The sequence below is a fragment of the Anser anser genome (assembly GCF_964211835.1).
Source record: "Anser anser genome assembly, chromosome: 35".
Lineage (NCBI taxonomy): Eukaryota > Metazoa > Chordata > Aves > Anseriformes > Anatidae > Anser > Anser anser.
The window spans coordinates 325572-343295 of record NC_139756.1 but is presented as its reverse complement, the minus strand read 5'-3'; the positions used below and the strand labels follow the sequence as shown (position 1 = coordinate 343295).

Genomic DNA, 17724 nt, shown 5'->3' with positions numbered 1-17724 from the left:
CTTAACAGGCTCAAAGTAAATCTGATTTCCTCGCTCCTCCGTCTGTTACTGCATTAGGCGTGTGACCTGTTGCGAAGGGTCATTCGTTTCAGATTTTGGGAAGCTGCTTGGCTCCGTTACACCCCAAAAACCCACTTTCTGTGCTTTTTTTGTGCTTCTGCTGAGGGGTAAATTACTCGCCAGTGAGGCTGCTGTGCTGAGTTACAAACACCTCACTCCCTGGAGGACAGCACAGCAGAACCACTGATAGCCTGTGTATACCTCTTCCTACCCGGAGCAGACTGGGATACGGGCTGAAAAGTGTTTTGTGGGGTTTTGCCTAATGTTTAATTATAAATCACACCTGGAAATTAGCTGATGGGGGCTAAATAAGAAAATTGAGGAGGGATGGAGACTGTGCCGGAGCTGGGTTTGGAGAATCTAATCCAGGCGGGCTCGGTGCTGAGCTGGTCGAGGTCTCACCTCCGTGATGGTGATGTTTTTGGGTGCCAGGCTGACTCGTACCTCTTTGCCCTTTGCAGGATTATTATAAGATTATTAAAACTCCTATGGATATGGGAACAATAAAGAAACGCTTGGAGAATAACTACTACTGGAACGCTCAAGAATGTATCCAGGACTTCAACACGATGTTTACAAATTGCTACATCTACAATAAGGTACGAGAAGTTCCCGAAAACGTATTTTCTGTGGGAGTCCTCCGTTCTCATTGTACCAGCTCAGAAACGCTTGCATTTGTATTTTTAATGGTCCTTAAAGGGAACACCGAGATCGGTTTCTTTGGAAAAACAAAGGGGATTAAGCTGGTGGCAGTTCAGGCGCGCGTGTCTTCTGCAGAGAAGCAAGGCAGGGACAGAGCTGGCTTAGCAGCATTCCCTCCCAAAAGAATTAGTGGAGACGATCAGTTCAGATGCGGTTCGTTTTACAAATCGCTTTTAAAAAAAAGAAAAAGAAACTACTTTTTCTTGGGATATGACTTGAGCAGAGCTACAAGTGTGATCAAACAAATACTTGGAAGCAGCCGTGTAGGTCTGTCTGTGCTCCGTATTTTCTGTAGCTTTGTTACAAAGCCATCTGGGTGGTTTGAAACCCTGAAGTCTGCCGGTGGGGAGAAACAAGTGGATATTCAGAGCAGCGCGTTGGGTTTTGCCGTGCCTGGCTCTGGCCTCACGATGCACTGTGGAAGATTCCCTTGACCGAGAAACAGCTTTGTAAACACTCGTGCAAATGTCTGGGGCGCAGGAAAGGGCATCTCGAGCGGGGCATTCGCCACAAATGGTGGCGTGGGCGACGGAGCCCGAGTGGTTTTGGTACTCCACGAAGATGGGGAACCGTCAGGTTCTCCGAGACTGAAACGGGCAGATGTCAGCTGCGCCGAGCACAGGAGAGGCAGCTCGTTACCGTGCTGAGTAACGCGAGAACAGCAAACGCAAACCGCGAGTTCACTGCTGGCTTCAAAATGAAAGTCAGGGAGATGCGGTCAGGGCGCCAGGCTTTCCTCCAGCGTTCCCTGCCTGCCTCCGTCCTTCCCACGGCTTGCCTGAGCGGCTCGGTTCCCTTTCGGTTCCTGCTCTTCTGTTTCTCCCAGGTCTCGTCTCTGGCCCTCAGCCTCTCCCTGTTGCTTCACCCCTGCGTGTTTTGACCCTTCTCTCCTCCTCCCCTCAGAAACGTTGCACAAGACCTTGTCCTACTTTGCTCCCAGTGCACCGTCATTAGCAGAAGTGCTGATGGTCGTTAGCAGAAGCGCTAATGGCAGCTGCCCCCGTGGTTCCTTTCCTCCATCCTTGATTATCCAAAGTCACTTCTTTCTGTGCTCCTCTGATGTCCATAGTGACTGCTACAGGCCGCTTCTCCAGGTTTGCACGCCACCCACGCCCTCTTTAACCACATAACAACTTCTGACCCTGACATTACTGGGCACGTTCGACTTTCTTTGGGTTTAACGTTTTTTTTTGGTCTTGTTTTGGTCCTTCAAAATCATGCCCTTGGCCTTTGCCTTCTCCACTTTGAGCCAGCATGATGCAACTTGAACGGGGCTTCAGATTATTCACACGCGCTTCCTTATTCTTTGCTGCCACGCACTTGCACGTTTTCCCTGCTTTCCCCTTGCTCTCTCCCTGATATCCCCGGTCCTCCCGGTTCTCCATTGGCTTCCCCCGGCCAATCTGGCCCGTCGGCAAGCGCGGTTTTAACCGTCCTTGTGCTGATCCACGGGGCTGGGGCCGTCTTCTCTTCTTATCACCCTGTCTTGACACCAGCAGCCGTTCGTTCGTCATCTTCTCATCAATCCAGGCTCTTGTTCTCTTGTCGCGTGCCCTTCCCTCGCTGCCTCTTTTTCTCGCTGTCAGCAAAACAAGGCAAAAAGACTTCAGACCAAGATCCGGTGCTTGTTTTTCCCACTCCTCCCCTCCGCCGGCCCTCCTCCCTCCGTTCAGGAAGCAGCCAGTGCTGCAGGCAGGTGAGGTCGGCTCACTCCGAAGTGTATCTGGTTGTGCTCTGTGTTAGCTCCCTGCCCACCCCCTGCTTTAAAGTGCTTCAGGGCAAGGCCTCTTCTGTCTGTTGAGACTCGGGGCAGTATCCCGTTCACTTTTGGGCTGTATCGCAATGGAAATAGCGCAAAGAAAGGTAGAGATGCTCTAAGGGAAAGCTCCAGGAATTATTCAGCTGGGAAATGATAAGAATTAACAGCGTGCAGCCTGGGTTTCACATCTCTCCTTTGCCTCACAAAAGCTGTTCTGAAATGTTTCTCTTTCTCTTTTTTTTTTTTAATTTGCGGTTACAATTAATGTTAAATGGAGAAAAGCACGAGCAAAATCTTCAAAGCAACGTTGATTTGTTTAGATTCTAGCAGTCCTCTCTCTGTAGATGTGTGCCTCGTCTAATTTATTGTATCTGTTATTCATCCAGCCAGGAGATGACATAGTCTTAATGGCAGAAGCTCTAGAAAAGCTTTTCCTGCAGAAAATCTCCGAAATGACCCAGGAGGAAACTGAAATCGTTATAGCCCAGACAAAAGGAAGAGGACGCGCGCGGAAGGAAGCAGGTACGCTGCTCGCCCTGCCGTTGCATCGCGTTTGCCATTAAGCCACGCTCACTGCCACGCCGCGTGTCGTGACCACGAGTCCCCGCATACAGACCTGGCTCATCCCGCGTAAATCGGGGCGTTTAATTGAGGGGCTAAAGCCCACCAGCGCTCCGCGGGCTGGCTGCGGTCATCGGTGCTCGCAGGGCGCCTCGCTCCGTGGAGCAGGGGCCTCGAGAAGGATCTCGAGCTGGGGGGGAAGGAGCGTGGCCACCCAAGGCTCTTGGATGTGTGCGTGAGACTCGGTGGTGAAAAGGAAGGGCTTTGCAGTGTCTTGAGACTCCCTCGCCCGTGGCTTCTTTCCTTTTTGGGGGGCGGAGGAGTGCCGGGGACAGCCTTGGCAGCGATCAGAGCGCTGCTGAGGCACGTGCGTGGCTGGGACCAGTGAAAGGTTGCTGTTCCCCGCCTGCCCAGCAAGGTGAAAAGCTGAGAACGAGAGTCCAAGTATTTCAGTTGTACGGGCAGGAAGCTGAGGGGGATTACGAAATACCACTCGCAGTGCCTCTAGGGTAAATGACAGCTGTTAAAGTAAACGAGCAGCAGCACGCACGCTGCCCTATCAGATCTCGGAGTCGTACACTGCTTTCCGTGTATGTCCGGATGTACTCAGCGTTGTAAAAAAAAATAAAAATGCCGCGTTCTGTCCAAAAAGAATCGGTGACTGCAGAGCCGAGAATGATGTTGAGAAGCTGCAGCTAAAGAGCGATGACTCTGGGACACGAAGGCTTTGCAGCGATGGGAATCCTCACGTGGGCAGCAGCAGAAACCAGCTGCAAGCGTCCTGCTGCGCTGACGTCCTCCTTGCACACACGCAGACTCCTTCGAGTCGCAGTTTTCGTAGCTCCTTCCTTAATTTTGCGGTGATTGTGGACATACCGTGTGTGTTGGCACTAAAATAACTCGGCGTCCTTCGCAAGGACGCGTTGCCACATGCGCTAGTCCCTGAAGTGGAATTCACTTTGTGCAGACCTGCCTCTGCTCCCCTAAAATCCCAGCTGAGGCCTTTTTTTGGGGCTGCTCCCATTTTCCGACCTTTAGCCGGGCTTCGCCCGGGGTGAAATTCCAGCCCAAAGGCTTGAGGCCCTGCACAAAGTTGAACTGCAGCACGTGGAAAGCCATTTAAAAGTTACAAATGGATAAAATTACATTCCCTGGGTTTGTCTGTGTACATCTTAAGACTTGATGATTTAGGCTTTTTTGGTTTTTGAAGCTTTTTTCCTGGATTAGTAAATTATGGGACCAAAAGGCACCATTGTGCTCATCCAGTCCAGTCCTCTGCCTGCTACGTAACGTGAAAGAGCAGTACCAACACCGCCTCGTTTAGAAGTCTGTCTTGTAGAAGAACATCTGAAATAGAGTGCAAAAAAAAATCTCTACTGGCACTTTTGAGAAGGAGTTCGCTAGCTAGTTGCCGCGTTACGTATTTTTCGTAATATGTTTCTGCTCTAAACCCTGAACCGCTGTCTCCTCTTTAAGTAACTTTGTTATATTGAAGACTCCCGTGTTTTCAAATCTGTGTTCTCCGTAATAACCGGCTTCTTTCGCTATAAGGAATGTTTCCAATCTCTTAGTCCTCCTTTACAGCTCTTCTATGAACCCTCTCCAGTTTTTCACATAAATAACTGTGGACACCATAACTGGACATAGATGTGACTGCTACTAGAATACTGTGCCAAATGCAGAGGTAAAATAGCCTTCCCCTTCCCCTGTTTACACCTCAAGGATTTCATTAGCTCATTTTTGGCCATAACATCACCCCAAGAGCTCGGCTTCAACCGGTTACCCGCCATGCCCCATAGCCTCTTCCCGACGCGGAGCTGGCAGAGCGAGACGTCCGTCCTGCGGGGCCGCACCGCGCACCTCGGCCTGCGAAGGCGCCAGATCATTCATAACGGGGCTGAGAGCGTCCCGGCCATGACCGATCTCAGCGGCACCCCATCAGAAAGCATGTTCACTTTGGTTTGGAGATCCAGCTCTTGAGTTAACGTGTGTCATGTCGACCTTGTGCCATCCCCATTTCTCTGACCAAAACCGCTGCGCGATGCCGAGGCGATTGCTTTATCAAAGCGTCACGCGCGGGAGCACGCCACTGGCGAGCTTGCAGTGGCACCAAAAAGCCGCTCAGCTGCTTTGCCCCGATTTATTTACTGTCCGTGAGCTTGCACGAGCATCCCATAACCCTTGCGGAGTGCTTTGTGCTGTGAACCTCGTGGCCGTCCCGCTCCTTCCTCAGCCTCGCCGTCAGACCGATGGTGCTGTGATCGAACAAGCTGTTTTCTGAGGTTTCGAGCGAAAAGCAGCAGTGGCGGCCCAGGGAGCTCTGTGGGCAGCCCTCAGAGGGCGCGGGGGCGAGTAGAAACAAAGTCTGGCCTCGGGGGTTGCTGTCGAACCCCCTCCTTGGGAGCTGCTGGAAGAGAAAGTGCTTCTGCGCCATCAGCAGCAGTACTTACTAAGTCCCTTGAGCCTTTTCTGCTTGTCGGTTGTCGTCTTTCCGTACCGGAGGGACTTACCTTAGGTGTCTTTTTTGTCTACAACACCACAAGAAAAAAAAAGTCACAAGTTCTAACATCTGGAACTGCTTTAATCGTCGGGGCTTTATGCGTTTTTCCTTCCCTTTGCAGTTTTCCTCTGCTTGCCACTAACACGTCTCCACTGCTAGCAGCTCCTTGGCCACGGGGAGCAGATTTGGAAGCTGACTGATGGAATTTTTCCTGCACGAGGCGTGTGACCCGAACACCATCGCTTGCATTTGAGATTTTTTTATTGCCTTTTTTTTTTTTTTGTTGGCACTCTCCCCCATTTCTCTCTACCCCGTTATCGCATTCTGACCGCGTGTGCAAGGAGAAACCCTCCTCGCTCAGGAAGTTTGTTGACCGTGACCTTTCTCAGCAGCCCTTTTCTTGTACTCCTGATGCCGTGAGGGTTAACATTCGCAAGCACGCCCGCTGCGTCGCCTCGGCCCGCGGTTTGGTAGGGAGCCGAAGCGACGCTGCTCGCTGAGGACGAATGCTCGGTGAGCTCAGCTCACACCAGAGCCTTCGCCTCTCGTTGTACGAGCTCTGCTTCGGCTCGGGGAGCGGTGGGCTCAAAACGTGCTGGAAAAACGATGCCCGCCAGGGTTTTTGTGAGATAACCCGTTTGTGTTAGGAACTCCTGCAAGGCAGGAGGCGAATCGCGTCCGCTCTACCTGGACGTGCCGCTGCCCAGCTGCTCTCGATCACATCTGTGAGTAGCACATGCGCTGGAGGACGCGCTGTCACTTCCCAGAGCTCACTCCTGCTCCTGGCAAAGCCCAGGAGCGTGGTCATCGCTCTACTAGGAGCTGAAAGCTCCCAGGTTTATGCTGCCAGCAGCCCGCAGTTTCTTTTTCGCGGATGTAAGCTCAGCAGCTCGCCCGTTACCACGCAACGTTTCTCCGGTGGGATCGCAGCCGCTGCAGCTCCCGGGAGCGGGTCTGGCTGCAGCTCTTTTCTTAACAAATGTATTTTGGGGGCAGCCTCAGAAGGTCTGCTGGGTGGTCCGAAAGGCATGATACGGTGAGCACCCGCTGACGTATCCCTCGCGGGAGATTCTCCCTGGTGAAAGAGCAGCCAAAACCCAGTCCTTCTGGACGGGTACAGCTCAAGAGCCCGGCTTTCCCTTGGGCATACAAATTCAAGGCCTCTCAGAGGGCCGTTTGATACCTGGCAGGAGGCGCTCCTGTAATAATGAGCCGCTGCTACCAATCCTCCTGCGGGACTGGGGACTTGGGGCTGGATCTGGCTTTTTTGATGCCTCCGTCTCGCGCTGCGTCCCGGCCAAGCATCGCCGCTCGGAGGGCGTTTCGCAACGCCTTCCACCGGGGAGTTTGGAAACTTGCTGGGAGCTTTGCCCCGCAAAGAGGCAGCAGCTCCGGTCTTCCCCACTCTCCTGCTCTCCCGTCTGGTGTCCGAACCTCTGCGGTTGCTCCGTGTTTGATGTGATCTAGCGATGAGTTTGCTCGCTAGCTGTCGGGAGAGATTTCCCCAGGACGGAAGGGGTTTGGAGGAATTGAGCCACCAACCAGTAAGAGACTCCTGCTCTCGGTAACAGAGCACGGTTTGGCTCCAAAATTAGAGTCAAGAACCATTGCCTGGGACAAAAGGGTAGGCAGGGGAAGATGACAACGCTCAGCTCCGTACCCTGCCTCCCCAAAATCTCCTGTAAGGAGAAGGGGAAGAGAGGAGTACGCCTTTGGCCTGGTCCTTGGTCCTTTGCTGAAGTGGTTTTGGTACAGTTAGGTCCTGAGTTTCTTCACCATCTCACCTAGCAAGCTGTACAAATACTTCTCATTAAGGAAAACGTGACGATTGTTTGTCCCTGACTGGTTGCTCAAGAACAGGATCTGCAAAGTATTAATTATCTAACGAGCAATACTATTTAAGTGGCGAGAGCGCTCGTTATGAAACATTGTTTTCCCGTTAAAGCGATCGAGTTGGAAGAGAGAAGCAACGCTTTTCTTTTCCTTTCTTTCGGCAGTGACATCCAAGCCAGGATCATCGACGGTACAGAATGCGACCCAGGCGGCGTCCCCGGCGCAGACGCAGGCTCCGCAGCAGAACCTCCAGTCGGCGCAGACGACTCATTCCTTCCCTTCTGTCACCCCCGACCTTATCGTCCAGATGCCAGTAATGACGATGGTGCCTCCTCAGCCTCCTGCGCCGCCTCCGCCGGCACCCCAGGCCCCCGCTCCGCCGGCCCCGGCCCCCCAACCCATCCAGCCTCACCCTCCCGTCATCCCCACACCCGCTCAGCCCGTGAAGGTGAGTGGTTCCTGCGGTCGTGGCTCGGGATCGGGGTGGTTCGGTGCCTCAGCTGGGTGGGAAGAGCTGCAGCGCCGGTGTCCGTGCCAGCTCTCCACCGCTGGAGTTTCGTTTTAAGGCAGACGACCACAGTTTGGTCAAAAGATTCCTGTTTGGAAAAGGCTTCCTCCTCTCTATTGAGTAGAAAAGGAGCCTGTGGGAACCCCTCTTAGGCACAAGTTAGCCAGCACGAATTCCACCCAGCCTCGCGTGGAATTCATCCTCTTCCTTATTTAAGCCCTACGTGACTCAGGACGAAATCTCGGCTTACTGAAGTGACTCACGCTCTTGACCTTTCTTGGTACGACAGAGCTAATCCGCATGGTTTTCTGCAGAGCTCGGTGCAGGCAGACAGTATCTCGAGTATTTAGGGGAGGCCTTCCAACTTCCACCCCGTAGCGCTGCCTCCGTGCCGCAGCTTGAGCCCGAGTCGCGCTACGAGGAGCACAAGTCGGTCGAAGACAGCGTACGGCCCTTGGTAATCCTGATTTCTTTCTTGCTTGTAGACGAAAAAAGGAGTGAAGAGGAAAGCAGACACCACAACACCGACGACCATAGACCCGATTCATGAATCATCATCGCTGCCTGCTGAACCCAAGTCCACCAAGCTGGGGCCGCGGAGGGAAAGCAGCCGACCGGTGAAGCCCCCGAAGAAGGACGTCCCAGATTCCCAGCAGCACATGGTAGAGAAGAGTAGCAAAGTGTCCGAGCAGTTAAAATACTGCAGCGGCATCATCAAAGAGATGTTTGCCAAGAAGCACGCTGCCTACGCCTGGCCCTTCTACAAACCTGTGGATGTGGAAGCACTGGGACTGCACGACTATTGCGATATCATTAAACATCCCATGGATCTGAGCACGATCAAAGTAAGCTCAGCTTCACGGGAGGTGCGGGGAGGTCGGGGGCTTGGCGGGGCGTGGATGGCGCAGGAGACGACGACTCCTCCCGGCGCGTGCGCACCCAGCGCCTTCAGATGTCTGCCAGGCTTTTCTTGGCCCTGGGTTTCTCGTACATTCGGTCCCTCTTATTTGCCTGTTGCTGTTATCGTGACATTTGGAAAAAAAAACAAACAACCCATCATCCTTCCAGAAGGGCTCTTAGGAAACGCTTGCCCGTTTTGTTTTTTTTTTTATAGAAAATTTCCATTGCTGTCTAAATCTACGCTTTCTGTTCTTAGCCCAGGAGATGGCCTCAGAGAGCATAAATTACACTAATAAGGGAATTGGATTTAAAACAAAACGTGTTCTGTTCTCTTAAAATAAGGGCCCGTGTTCCTGAAGTTGTCTGAATCAGCCTTCTGTTAAGCAGAGGTAGGTTCTGCTGCTGATAGGCTGGCGTCGCGGATTGTAGAAATGTGACTTCAACGTAATCCACGTTTCCACTTGAAGCATTAATTCATTACTGACAAGTCTTTTACTTCCCGGCTCTGTGATGAACTCACCTGTAAGCAGAAAAGGTTAGGGCTGAATCCTGCTTCACCCAATTTGGGCTTGCGTTTTACAACGAGAGGAGGGAATTCTTCCTTCCCGCAGCCTTCTCCTTACTGAGGTTACGCGGGGATTTCAGCTCTTCCTTCGCCGCTGCGCTCAAACCGTTTTGCTGAAGGGTGACTTAGGCGCACGTTTCTCTTCCCCTCTGTTCCGTCGAAGGAGTCGCAGTGGCAAAAACCATTTTCAGCCTCGCGTTTGGGATCTTCCTGAGCCAGAGCTTGGGAACGCGTTACGAAATTCTTTGCTTTGGCTCAGTAATGCAAGCACGGTCCGGGCTGATAGGCACATACCGTGCTGCCCGCAGTAATTGCCACCTGGCTGCGTGAAATGAATTGCTGATGCTGGCTCCGGGCGCCGGTGGCCAGATGTTTCCCCTCTGCAAGCGCGCCATCGGCTTCGGCTTCCCTCTTGGCAAGCGCGGCAGAGCAGCGAGCGAGCCCTCGGGGCTGCGCTCTCCTCGTCTCCAGCGGACAAAAACCCGAGTCAATCAGCAGATGGTGCAGGCAAGTGTTGATAAATCAAGATCTTCACGCTCCTTGGCTTCGTACCTTGGCGCTCACATCCCGTTCGGTGATACACAGAGGCTCGTTTCCAGCCGTGAAGCTTTGTAGCTTGGGCTGCTTGCCCTCTGATCGACAGCAGGCTGCAGGGCTGCCTTGCAGAACCCCCCAGCGCTGCAAACGGAGCGCTGGTGGTATCGCCGTGCGCCTGTCTGAGCTCACCCTTGGCAGACATCACCGAGACAGCTGCTCGGCTTTCTCCGTTTGCTTGTTTTCAAGTTCAGCCCCTCTTTCCCAGAGAGGGCGTGAGATCTGCACGGGGCTCGGGAAGCCTCCGCGCTCAGCTGGCGTCGCCCGGCGCTCCCGGCTGGATGCAGCACCATCGTCTCAAGCCTCTGCCAGGGGCGTTAGAGCAGATCTGGCTCCTCTTAGGTCAGGTGTCGGCATCCCACTCAGCGGAGGTCGGCTTTCTTCCAGGATAGGGAGGCTAGATGGCGAGCTTGGGAACCCCAAAAGCGGGCATGGCGATTGAATCCCGTCCCCGGTGTCTTAGCCTCGAACAAAGCTCCTTTTTCAGCTGACCCTTGAGCACAACCAGCTCTTCCTCCCAGGGAATCCATCTGAGCAGAGCTGGTTTTTGCAAAGAAATTGGGCCTTGGGGGTGTGCGTGGAGGTTCAGTGCCTGCAGGTCAGACAGAGCCAGGGTTCAGTGTGCGATCCTGGCTGCGAGCGCTGCTTCCCTGATACATCCAGCACCAGCAGTCGTTGTCATCTGAAGGGAGCCTGAAGAACACGTTGCCCCCTCTTGAACACACCCTGAGTTATCCTTAAAGATGCCCACGGTCTGCTCCATTTTTTTTTGTCAACCTGGTGCGATTCTTCCTTATTTGTTGCAGTGCAGGGAGACGCTTGGGCTTCCAAAGCCTCCACGGGTGCCACGGTGCTGTGTTTGTTCACTTAATCGGATTATTGCATTTACACCCTTAATAGCTGAAAGTTCTTTTTAATCCCTTCCTTTCTAGTCTAAACTGGAGAACCGGGAATACAGAGATGCTCAGGAATTCGCAGCCGACGTGCGATTGATGTTCTCCAACTGCTACAAGTACAACCCCGCCGATCACGAGGTGGTGGCGATGGCACGGAAACTGCAGGTAAGAACCGCGCTGCACGGCCACCTTCAGTTCTCCGGGAGTGCCTGCGTCTTCCTTTCCTAATTGCTCCGGCACAAGTGGTGCATCATCTCCAAATAACATAAAGAAATAACGTAAAATAACAAAAAGCATAAAGAAACGCCAGCATGGTAAGCAGATCTCGCTGTGGAAGCGATAGGAGCGGGCTGACTCAGCCCGATTTGTGTTTGCCTCATTGAACTATTCTGTTTCGTAGCATCTTTTTCTTGTCCTCTTATCTTTTTGGTAAAGGAGTGGGGAAAAAAAAGTAAGGCTCTGAAACGTCTCTTTCCTCCTCGAGAAACCTGTAGAGAAAATAGGGATCGTGCCCCCTTCTTGGTGCAGTCGTTGTAGTTACCTTCCTGATCATCCTTACAGTGAAGTTTTACACTCCACTTGCTCCTGCAACCTTTGTAATGAACGGTGTAGCTGAAAAAGAAGCCACGTACGTTGAGCCACGTACGGCCGCTCCTGCTTTGCACGTTTAACCTGAGCATTTCGGCAGCTTTCACCGAGAAACACTTGGGGGTTCCCTGTCTCTCTGTTTTCAGGCAGATCTTTCACTTAAATGCTGATTTCTCCCCCGTTTTTGCTTTCTGAGGGCTGTGGGTGCAGCTGTCGTTTCCTAAAACTTCGTGCCGTCTGTCTCTTGGTCCCTCCTGGATAACTTCAGCGCGTCAAACCCGACCCAAACTGAGCGGCAGGAGGCCTTCACGTGCGGTAACCTCCCAAAAGCCGCGTGGAAACGCGTGCCGGTAGTGGAAGGAGGGGATGCAGGATGGGCTCAGCGAGGCTTGTTCACAGCACACGAGGTTCGGGCTGGACGGGACGAGAAGCGTGCAAGGACACCAGGGCTAAAGCTGCTGGGAAGAGGCTTTGTTCACGTGCTCGTCATCACCGTGGGGCTTGCTGGAAGGATTCAGCAGCAGCTTCAGCACGGATGGGCACAAAGCACCGGCTTCTTTCTTAGGAAGATAACACAGCGTCATCAGAAAAAGCCCTGCGGAGATTTTTGCTGTTTACAGTTCTTGGCCATCCCTGCACAAGAAAAGCTGAACTCGAGCTGAATGGAGCGGAGGGACTATTTGAATGACAAGGCGTTGGGGTCTCGCTGTATGAAAGGAGGAAAAAAAAAAAACCACAGCGTGGCTTGCTTTTAACCTTCAGAAAGCAGGGATCTGATTTACATCAGAAAACGCCAGAGCTGGGAAAAACGCGAAGGACATGAGGTTCAGGGAGGGAAAAAAAAAGTAGAAACTGGATATTAATAGCTTTGGGCTGGGTCTGTAATGATTAAAGAGCAGTTTCTAGAGGAAGTAATAGGAGAAGAATGCTTCCAGATTGTTCCTGGCTCTGTGTAAACTCCTGTGTCCGGTGCCCAAGGCTAGCATCTAGATTTTAATGGGGATGTTCCCAAACCTTTCACGCTTCGCACTGGCACAGCCTTTTCTCTCATCTTCATGGCACGGCGGCCGTCAGGAAATCCTGAAATCCCTAGAAATCCCTGGGAATTGGTTGACCCTTGAGAGGTTTCATCAAGTTTAGGGTCGATATTTCCTCGTGATGCTTCTGTAAAATCAGCTCTGGGCTGGTTGAATTTGAGATAAACGTACACTGAGTTAAACGTGTGTCTCGGCGCGCTTTTGATGTGAAATGCGTAGCGTTCAGCATCTGTTGGTGGTGTGGTTTTTTTTTTCCCCCCTCTGGATTCTGCGGTTGACAGACGGCTGAAAAACACGATGCTCGCCCTCTGGCCACTCGTTCTCTTGTTTTGGTCCAGTGAAGTACTTCACAGCCATTTCAAGTGGCGTCCTAAAGCGTTTTGCTAACCAGCAGCAGAAGGAACCAGCCGGATCTGATCTGAAATTCTGGTCACTGTCGTCGCAGGCTGCAGAGCTGTAAAGAGCTGCGCAGAAACTTGAGACTTTTCTTTCTCTCACCCCGTCCTATGGGGAAAGTCCTCAGCAGCCCACGCTGCCAGGTGATGCCCCGTGGAGGCAATAAAGGACACATTAAGCTCTTTGCAACCGGGATTTTATTCACCTGAGTCAGCCCCGCAGGCAGGCTCAGGAGCCCATCCCTGCCCGGAGCCACTCGGGAAACTCTTTTCCCAACACAAAGATGAAAATCTTGCTTTTTGAATGCAACGCCACGACCGCGTGTTGGTGGCAGACAGGGAAAGTGTCCCCATGGCTGCTTTGTAAAGCTGATTTTTACGTTCCGCAGGTTGGAGCCGGTTACTTCAGCTCCTTGCATTCCCTCGGGGCTTATAACGTGTCTTTTCACCCTCCTTGTGTGGCCGTGCATAACGATCCCCCGAAAGCGCATTTCAAGAGGACTCCTGGCCGGCGATTGTGGCTCTTGGAGCTCCCTGTCGCGATAGGGGTGGGTGCCAAAGCCCAGGCAGCCGGGCTAGCAGCTCTCCCTTCGCTTGCTCCCTGCTCAGAGAACTCATTTCGGGTGGGAAGGAGCCAAGCAGGCGAGCGAGGTTTCTGGAGCGCTGCTGGGGTTTGGAAACCAGGCTGAGGATGCAAGTCTGGGCACGGGTTGGTGAGTTACCATCAGCCGGGAGCGCCGGGCGTTGCTTAACAGATAGCCCTGGTTCTGCCCACTCGAGTTATTCACCTGTCCTTGCATCAGCCGTTGCATTAACCCTGTCCAAATCCCTCTGTTCCCGCTTTCTGGTTGGAAGCTGATTTTCTAGGAATTCCGGTGTTAACAGGGAGCTCGAGCTCCCTCGGGGTTGTGCCGCTCGGGTGTGGAGCTGGGAATTGTGCATTAACCAGCCGGGGTGGCCAAAACAAATCCCTCTGCCTGCAGTCACAGCCCCGGGCACCGCCTTCGTCCTGGGTGATGTTTGTCCAAGCGAGGACAGGCCGGTGGCACCGGGGATTTGCATAGCAGTAAGAATCCCTGATCACAAAGACGTTAATTAGCCGGTTACCTGCTTCCTCGTTAGGGTTTTTTTTCTTTCGTCTGTTCCTGGTGAACGCAGATGGAGTGCTAGGGGGTTTTCCAAAGGTTGAGGGCTTTTTCATAACCCAGGTGCTTCTGAATCGATAGATTGTTTTTAACTTGGCTCAACTGGACTTCAAATCAACCTCCCTAAGTGTTAGGGCATAAAGATCTGGGAAGTTGTTATTCCTGACCCGAAAGAGTTTAGAAATTGTATGTAAGCAGTGTTTTAGCATTGGCTGCCGGCGGTAACGAAGCACCGGACTTTCTGGTTCCTGGCGAGCAGTAATTAGTTTGTAAACACACATTAAGCGCGGTGACTCAGCGCCTTGAAGCACTGCAGCTTGTTGCAGGGGGAGCGAAGCGACAAGCACTCTTGCGTGCCTCTGTCGTTCTGCAAGCCCTCTGAAAGCTCTCCTTTTCCTCGACTGTGTGCTCCGGAGCGCTTTGTGCTTGCAGCGCAGCAAGGGAAGCAATTCCTTCCCCTTCCAGCCTTGCTGGTCCCGTGTGGGGGAGCACAGAAGCGAATTTGGCATTTCTGCCAGCAGATGGAAGCAGCGAAACAACATCTGCAGCGCCCGAAGCGTGCCCTGAACAGAGGCACGGGAGGTTCAGGACGGAGAAATGCCGCCCAGCAGCGCTCCACCTGCACAAAACGAAGGAGGAGGGACGAACAAAGGAGCTCAGGGAAACGCTGAGCGAGTTCCAAGCACCACCAGGTCCTTAAATGAACAGCGAGGACGAGCCTGACCTGAAAGTCTCAGAAGCCTTGGGGCTGAAGAAGGTTGCTCCTCGTGTGTGAGCATCTCACGCGCTCATGTGTGGGCCGCAGGGAGAGGGGATCTGGTTGTTGTCTTCGCTCGGTGGAAAAACATCTCCTGTTCAAAGGTGTCGCAGGTCCTCGGGAGTGCTTAAAGCTACTTTGCAAGGCGAGGCGTTGGAGTTCCATGCTTAAAGTCAGCTCGGTGTTCAAGCAGGGGCTTCAATGTCACCGGGCGTTTGACTTGCTAAACGGTTTTAAATAAGTCACAGAAATCTGCATCGGTTTGCGTGCAGCTAACGTTTACGGACTGCAGGGGTGTAGAAGGAAGCCGTGGGCCTTGGGTGGCGGGTTCCTGCTCGGTGCCGCGCACCCAGGACACGGAGAATGTCGCCTCCTTTCCTTCCTACATAAAAAAGGAAAAAAGAGTTCCCGAAGCTGCTTCGTTGGCTCCTCTGCTTCCCGGCTCAGCATCGCTCCCTGCAAAGCCCCGAGGCTCAGCTGGATCCCCTCCTGGAAGCTCCTCTCCTCCTTGGGGCCTCCAGAAGGAGCCTGGAGTGACCAGCTGAGCTCTTGCGGAGCTGCCTGGCTTCTAAACAAGTAAAAGCAGGGGAGCTGAGCCCATTTTCAGGTCTCGCTTGCCCAAAACGTGGCGTTTATTTTCTGCAAGTGCTTCTCCCATCGCGCGGCAGTTCAGGTGGTAATGTGCCCCCGTGGAGGGGCGCGCCCAGGGACAAAACCAGCTCTTTTTCAGTTGCTTTGGCGGCGTGGGCGTGTACAAAACAGTCGGATTGATGGGAAACAACTCAGGGATCACAACCTTGGCTGGAAGCGTGGCATCGAGATTAAAATCTAACGCAGGTGGCAATTGTTCCGGGAAACTCGACGAGAAAACAAGACCGGGAGCGGTGAGGGCGCGGGCAGGGATGGAGAGGACCCTGCTACGGGGGGAGCAGCCTGGCTCAGCTCACGGCTGCACCCGCGCCTGCTCCCTGCCTCCTGCTGTGGCCCCGGTCCCTAAGGGATCGCCGGTGGCTTCACCTCGAGTACCGGGAGCGAAACGGCGCGAACACACACACAGCCTTTCGCTGGAACTGCCTCGATAAGAAACACAATCAGCCTTTCGCTCCTTATCTCGCCGGCTTGCCTTAGGTTTAAATTAAAGCGGATCTTAATCGGGCTTTAGAGAAAAACGACTTTCCCAGCCGTGGGGTAGCGGTGAAAATAACCTGGCTTCGTACTCGTGGGGATAAGGGGGAAGTGTTCGCACAAGCGTTTGATTTAATCGAGGTGGTTTTCACGGCACGGCCGTAGGAGAACGGGCAGCAGCAGTTGCGCTTAGGAAATCCAGCCTGTGTCTGGGCTGAAAAGGAGAGGGAGCGACTGGCGGTGCTGGAGCTGAGCTCGTCAGCGTTGCAGCTTTGAAAACGAACCTTGCCTTTCTTGCCGGGAAACTTTCCCCCCAAACCATCCTGGATGCAGTCAAAATTCCAACCACACTCGAAGGGCAGACTTGGAGCGTTGAGGAAATGGTGCTGTCTGCAACAGGCGGGACTCTGTGTGTGTGTTTGTTGCTCGGGTAGAGACCGCAGGTATGTGGGGAACACCCTGGAGATGCTAACTGCCTTTGTAGCACGGTGCTCTGCCAAACCCTGCCTGATTTTTTTCCATGCTATTTTCAGGACGTCTTTGAGATGCGCTTCGCTAAGATGCCAGACGAACCAGAAGAACCTGTGATTCCAGCCTCTTCTCCCGTGGTGGTGCCACCTCCGACCAAGGTGGCTCCCCCTTCCTCTAGCGATAGCAGCAGCGATAGCTCCTCGGACAGCGACAGCTCGTCGGACGACTCCGAGGAAGAGCGAGCTCAGCGGTTAGCAGAGCTCCAGGAGCAGGTACCGTGTCCGTCCCGACGGATCGGGGGCGCCCCGGGGTGTCCTTCTTCACCTCGACCGCCTCAGGCGGCTTGTTTTATTTAGCTCGCAGTCTTGGGACTGCTGTCTGATAGCGAGTGTCGGCTGTAAAGTGCTCCACGAGCTGTAAAGGGCCGGTGGAGTACGGAGGAGTGGGTGCAGTCCAGAACGGTCCTCCCAGGGCTCTCGCAGCTGCACAAAATAGTCCCCAGCTGCAGGAGCTCGCTGCCTGCGGTCAGGTGCTGCCGTGTGAGCGGGCTGAACGCCTTCAGGGCTGCCCGGGCCCTCAGGAGGAGGATTTATCCGTTGTGGCCAGCTGACACTCTGCGGGGGAAGGCGGTGAGATAAAGAGCAGGCAGCTCCAGCGTGCGTCCTTCCAGTTCGTGACGTTGCTGGCACTGGGAAGTAAAAGCGTTGAGTGGTGCTGAGGAAGCGAGCAGCCCGCTTCTGCCCTAGCGGGGAGAAAAGCTGTGCCAGGCTCTATAAAAAGGTTGCCTCCTTCCTGTTGCGGAGGTCAAGACGCTTAAATATACAAAAATCAGCGTGCTGAAAAGCTGGAAAAGGTGACCTAGTTAGTAGTAAAAGATAAGAAAGCACGGGCGGTACTGAAAGATGGAGAAAAGAGAGGGAGAGGTGATTAATATGGAGAGAAGGAGGTGCTGGGCAAAAGTATCTTGATCTTTGTGTGTCTGCCTCTCAGCTTAAAGCAGTGCATGAACAGCTTGCAGCCCTGTCCCAGCCACAGCAAAACAAACCAAAGAAGAAGGAGAAAGACAAGAAGGAGAAGAAGAAGGAGAAGCACAAAAAGAAGGAAGAACTGGAAGACAGCAAGAAAAGTAAAGCCAAGGAACCGCCGCCCAAGAAGGCTAAGAAAAGTAACAGCAACAGCAGTACCTCCAGGTCAGCCCTGTTCCTGTTTCCTCACGTTTTGTTGCGCTGAGGAGCATGACACTCTTTTTTTCTTGTGATAATTAACTTTCTTACACGCAGGATTCTTGAAAAGTAACTCCTACGCCTTTGGTGTAGGGCTGGCTCGCA

General features: G+C 53.2%; 1 protein-coding gene across 8 annotated transcripts in view; it reads left to right on the top strand.

Moving 5' to 3' along the window:
- BRD4 (bromodomain containing 4) overlaps positions 1 to 17724 on the top strand; it is a 62903-nt gene that overhangs the window by 26190 nt on the left and 18989 nt on the right. For all 8 annotated transcript variants that reach the window (XM_083815155.1, XM_083815149.1, XM_083815154.1 and 5 more), the window contains exons 5-11: positions 522 to 659; positions 2908 to 3043; positions 7580 to 7863; positions 8409 to 8768; positions 10915 to 11043; positions 16459 to 16668; positions 17387 to 17586. In XM_083815155.1, the coding sequence (XP_083671281.1) occupies positions 522 to 659; positions 2908 to 3043; positions 7580 to 7863; positions 8409 to 8768; positions 10915 to 11043; positions 16459 to 16668; positions 17387 to 17586 (1457 nt within the window). The remainder of the gene's footprint in view (positions 1 to 521; positions 660 to 2907; positions 3044 to 7579; positions 7864 to 8408; positions 8769 to 10914; positions 11044 to 16458; positions 16669 to 17386; positions 17587 to 17724) is intronic.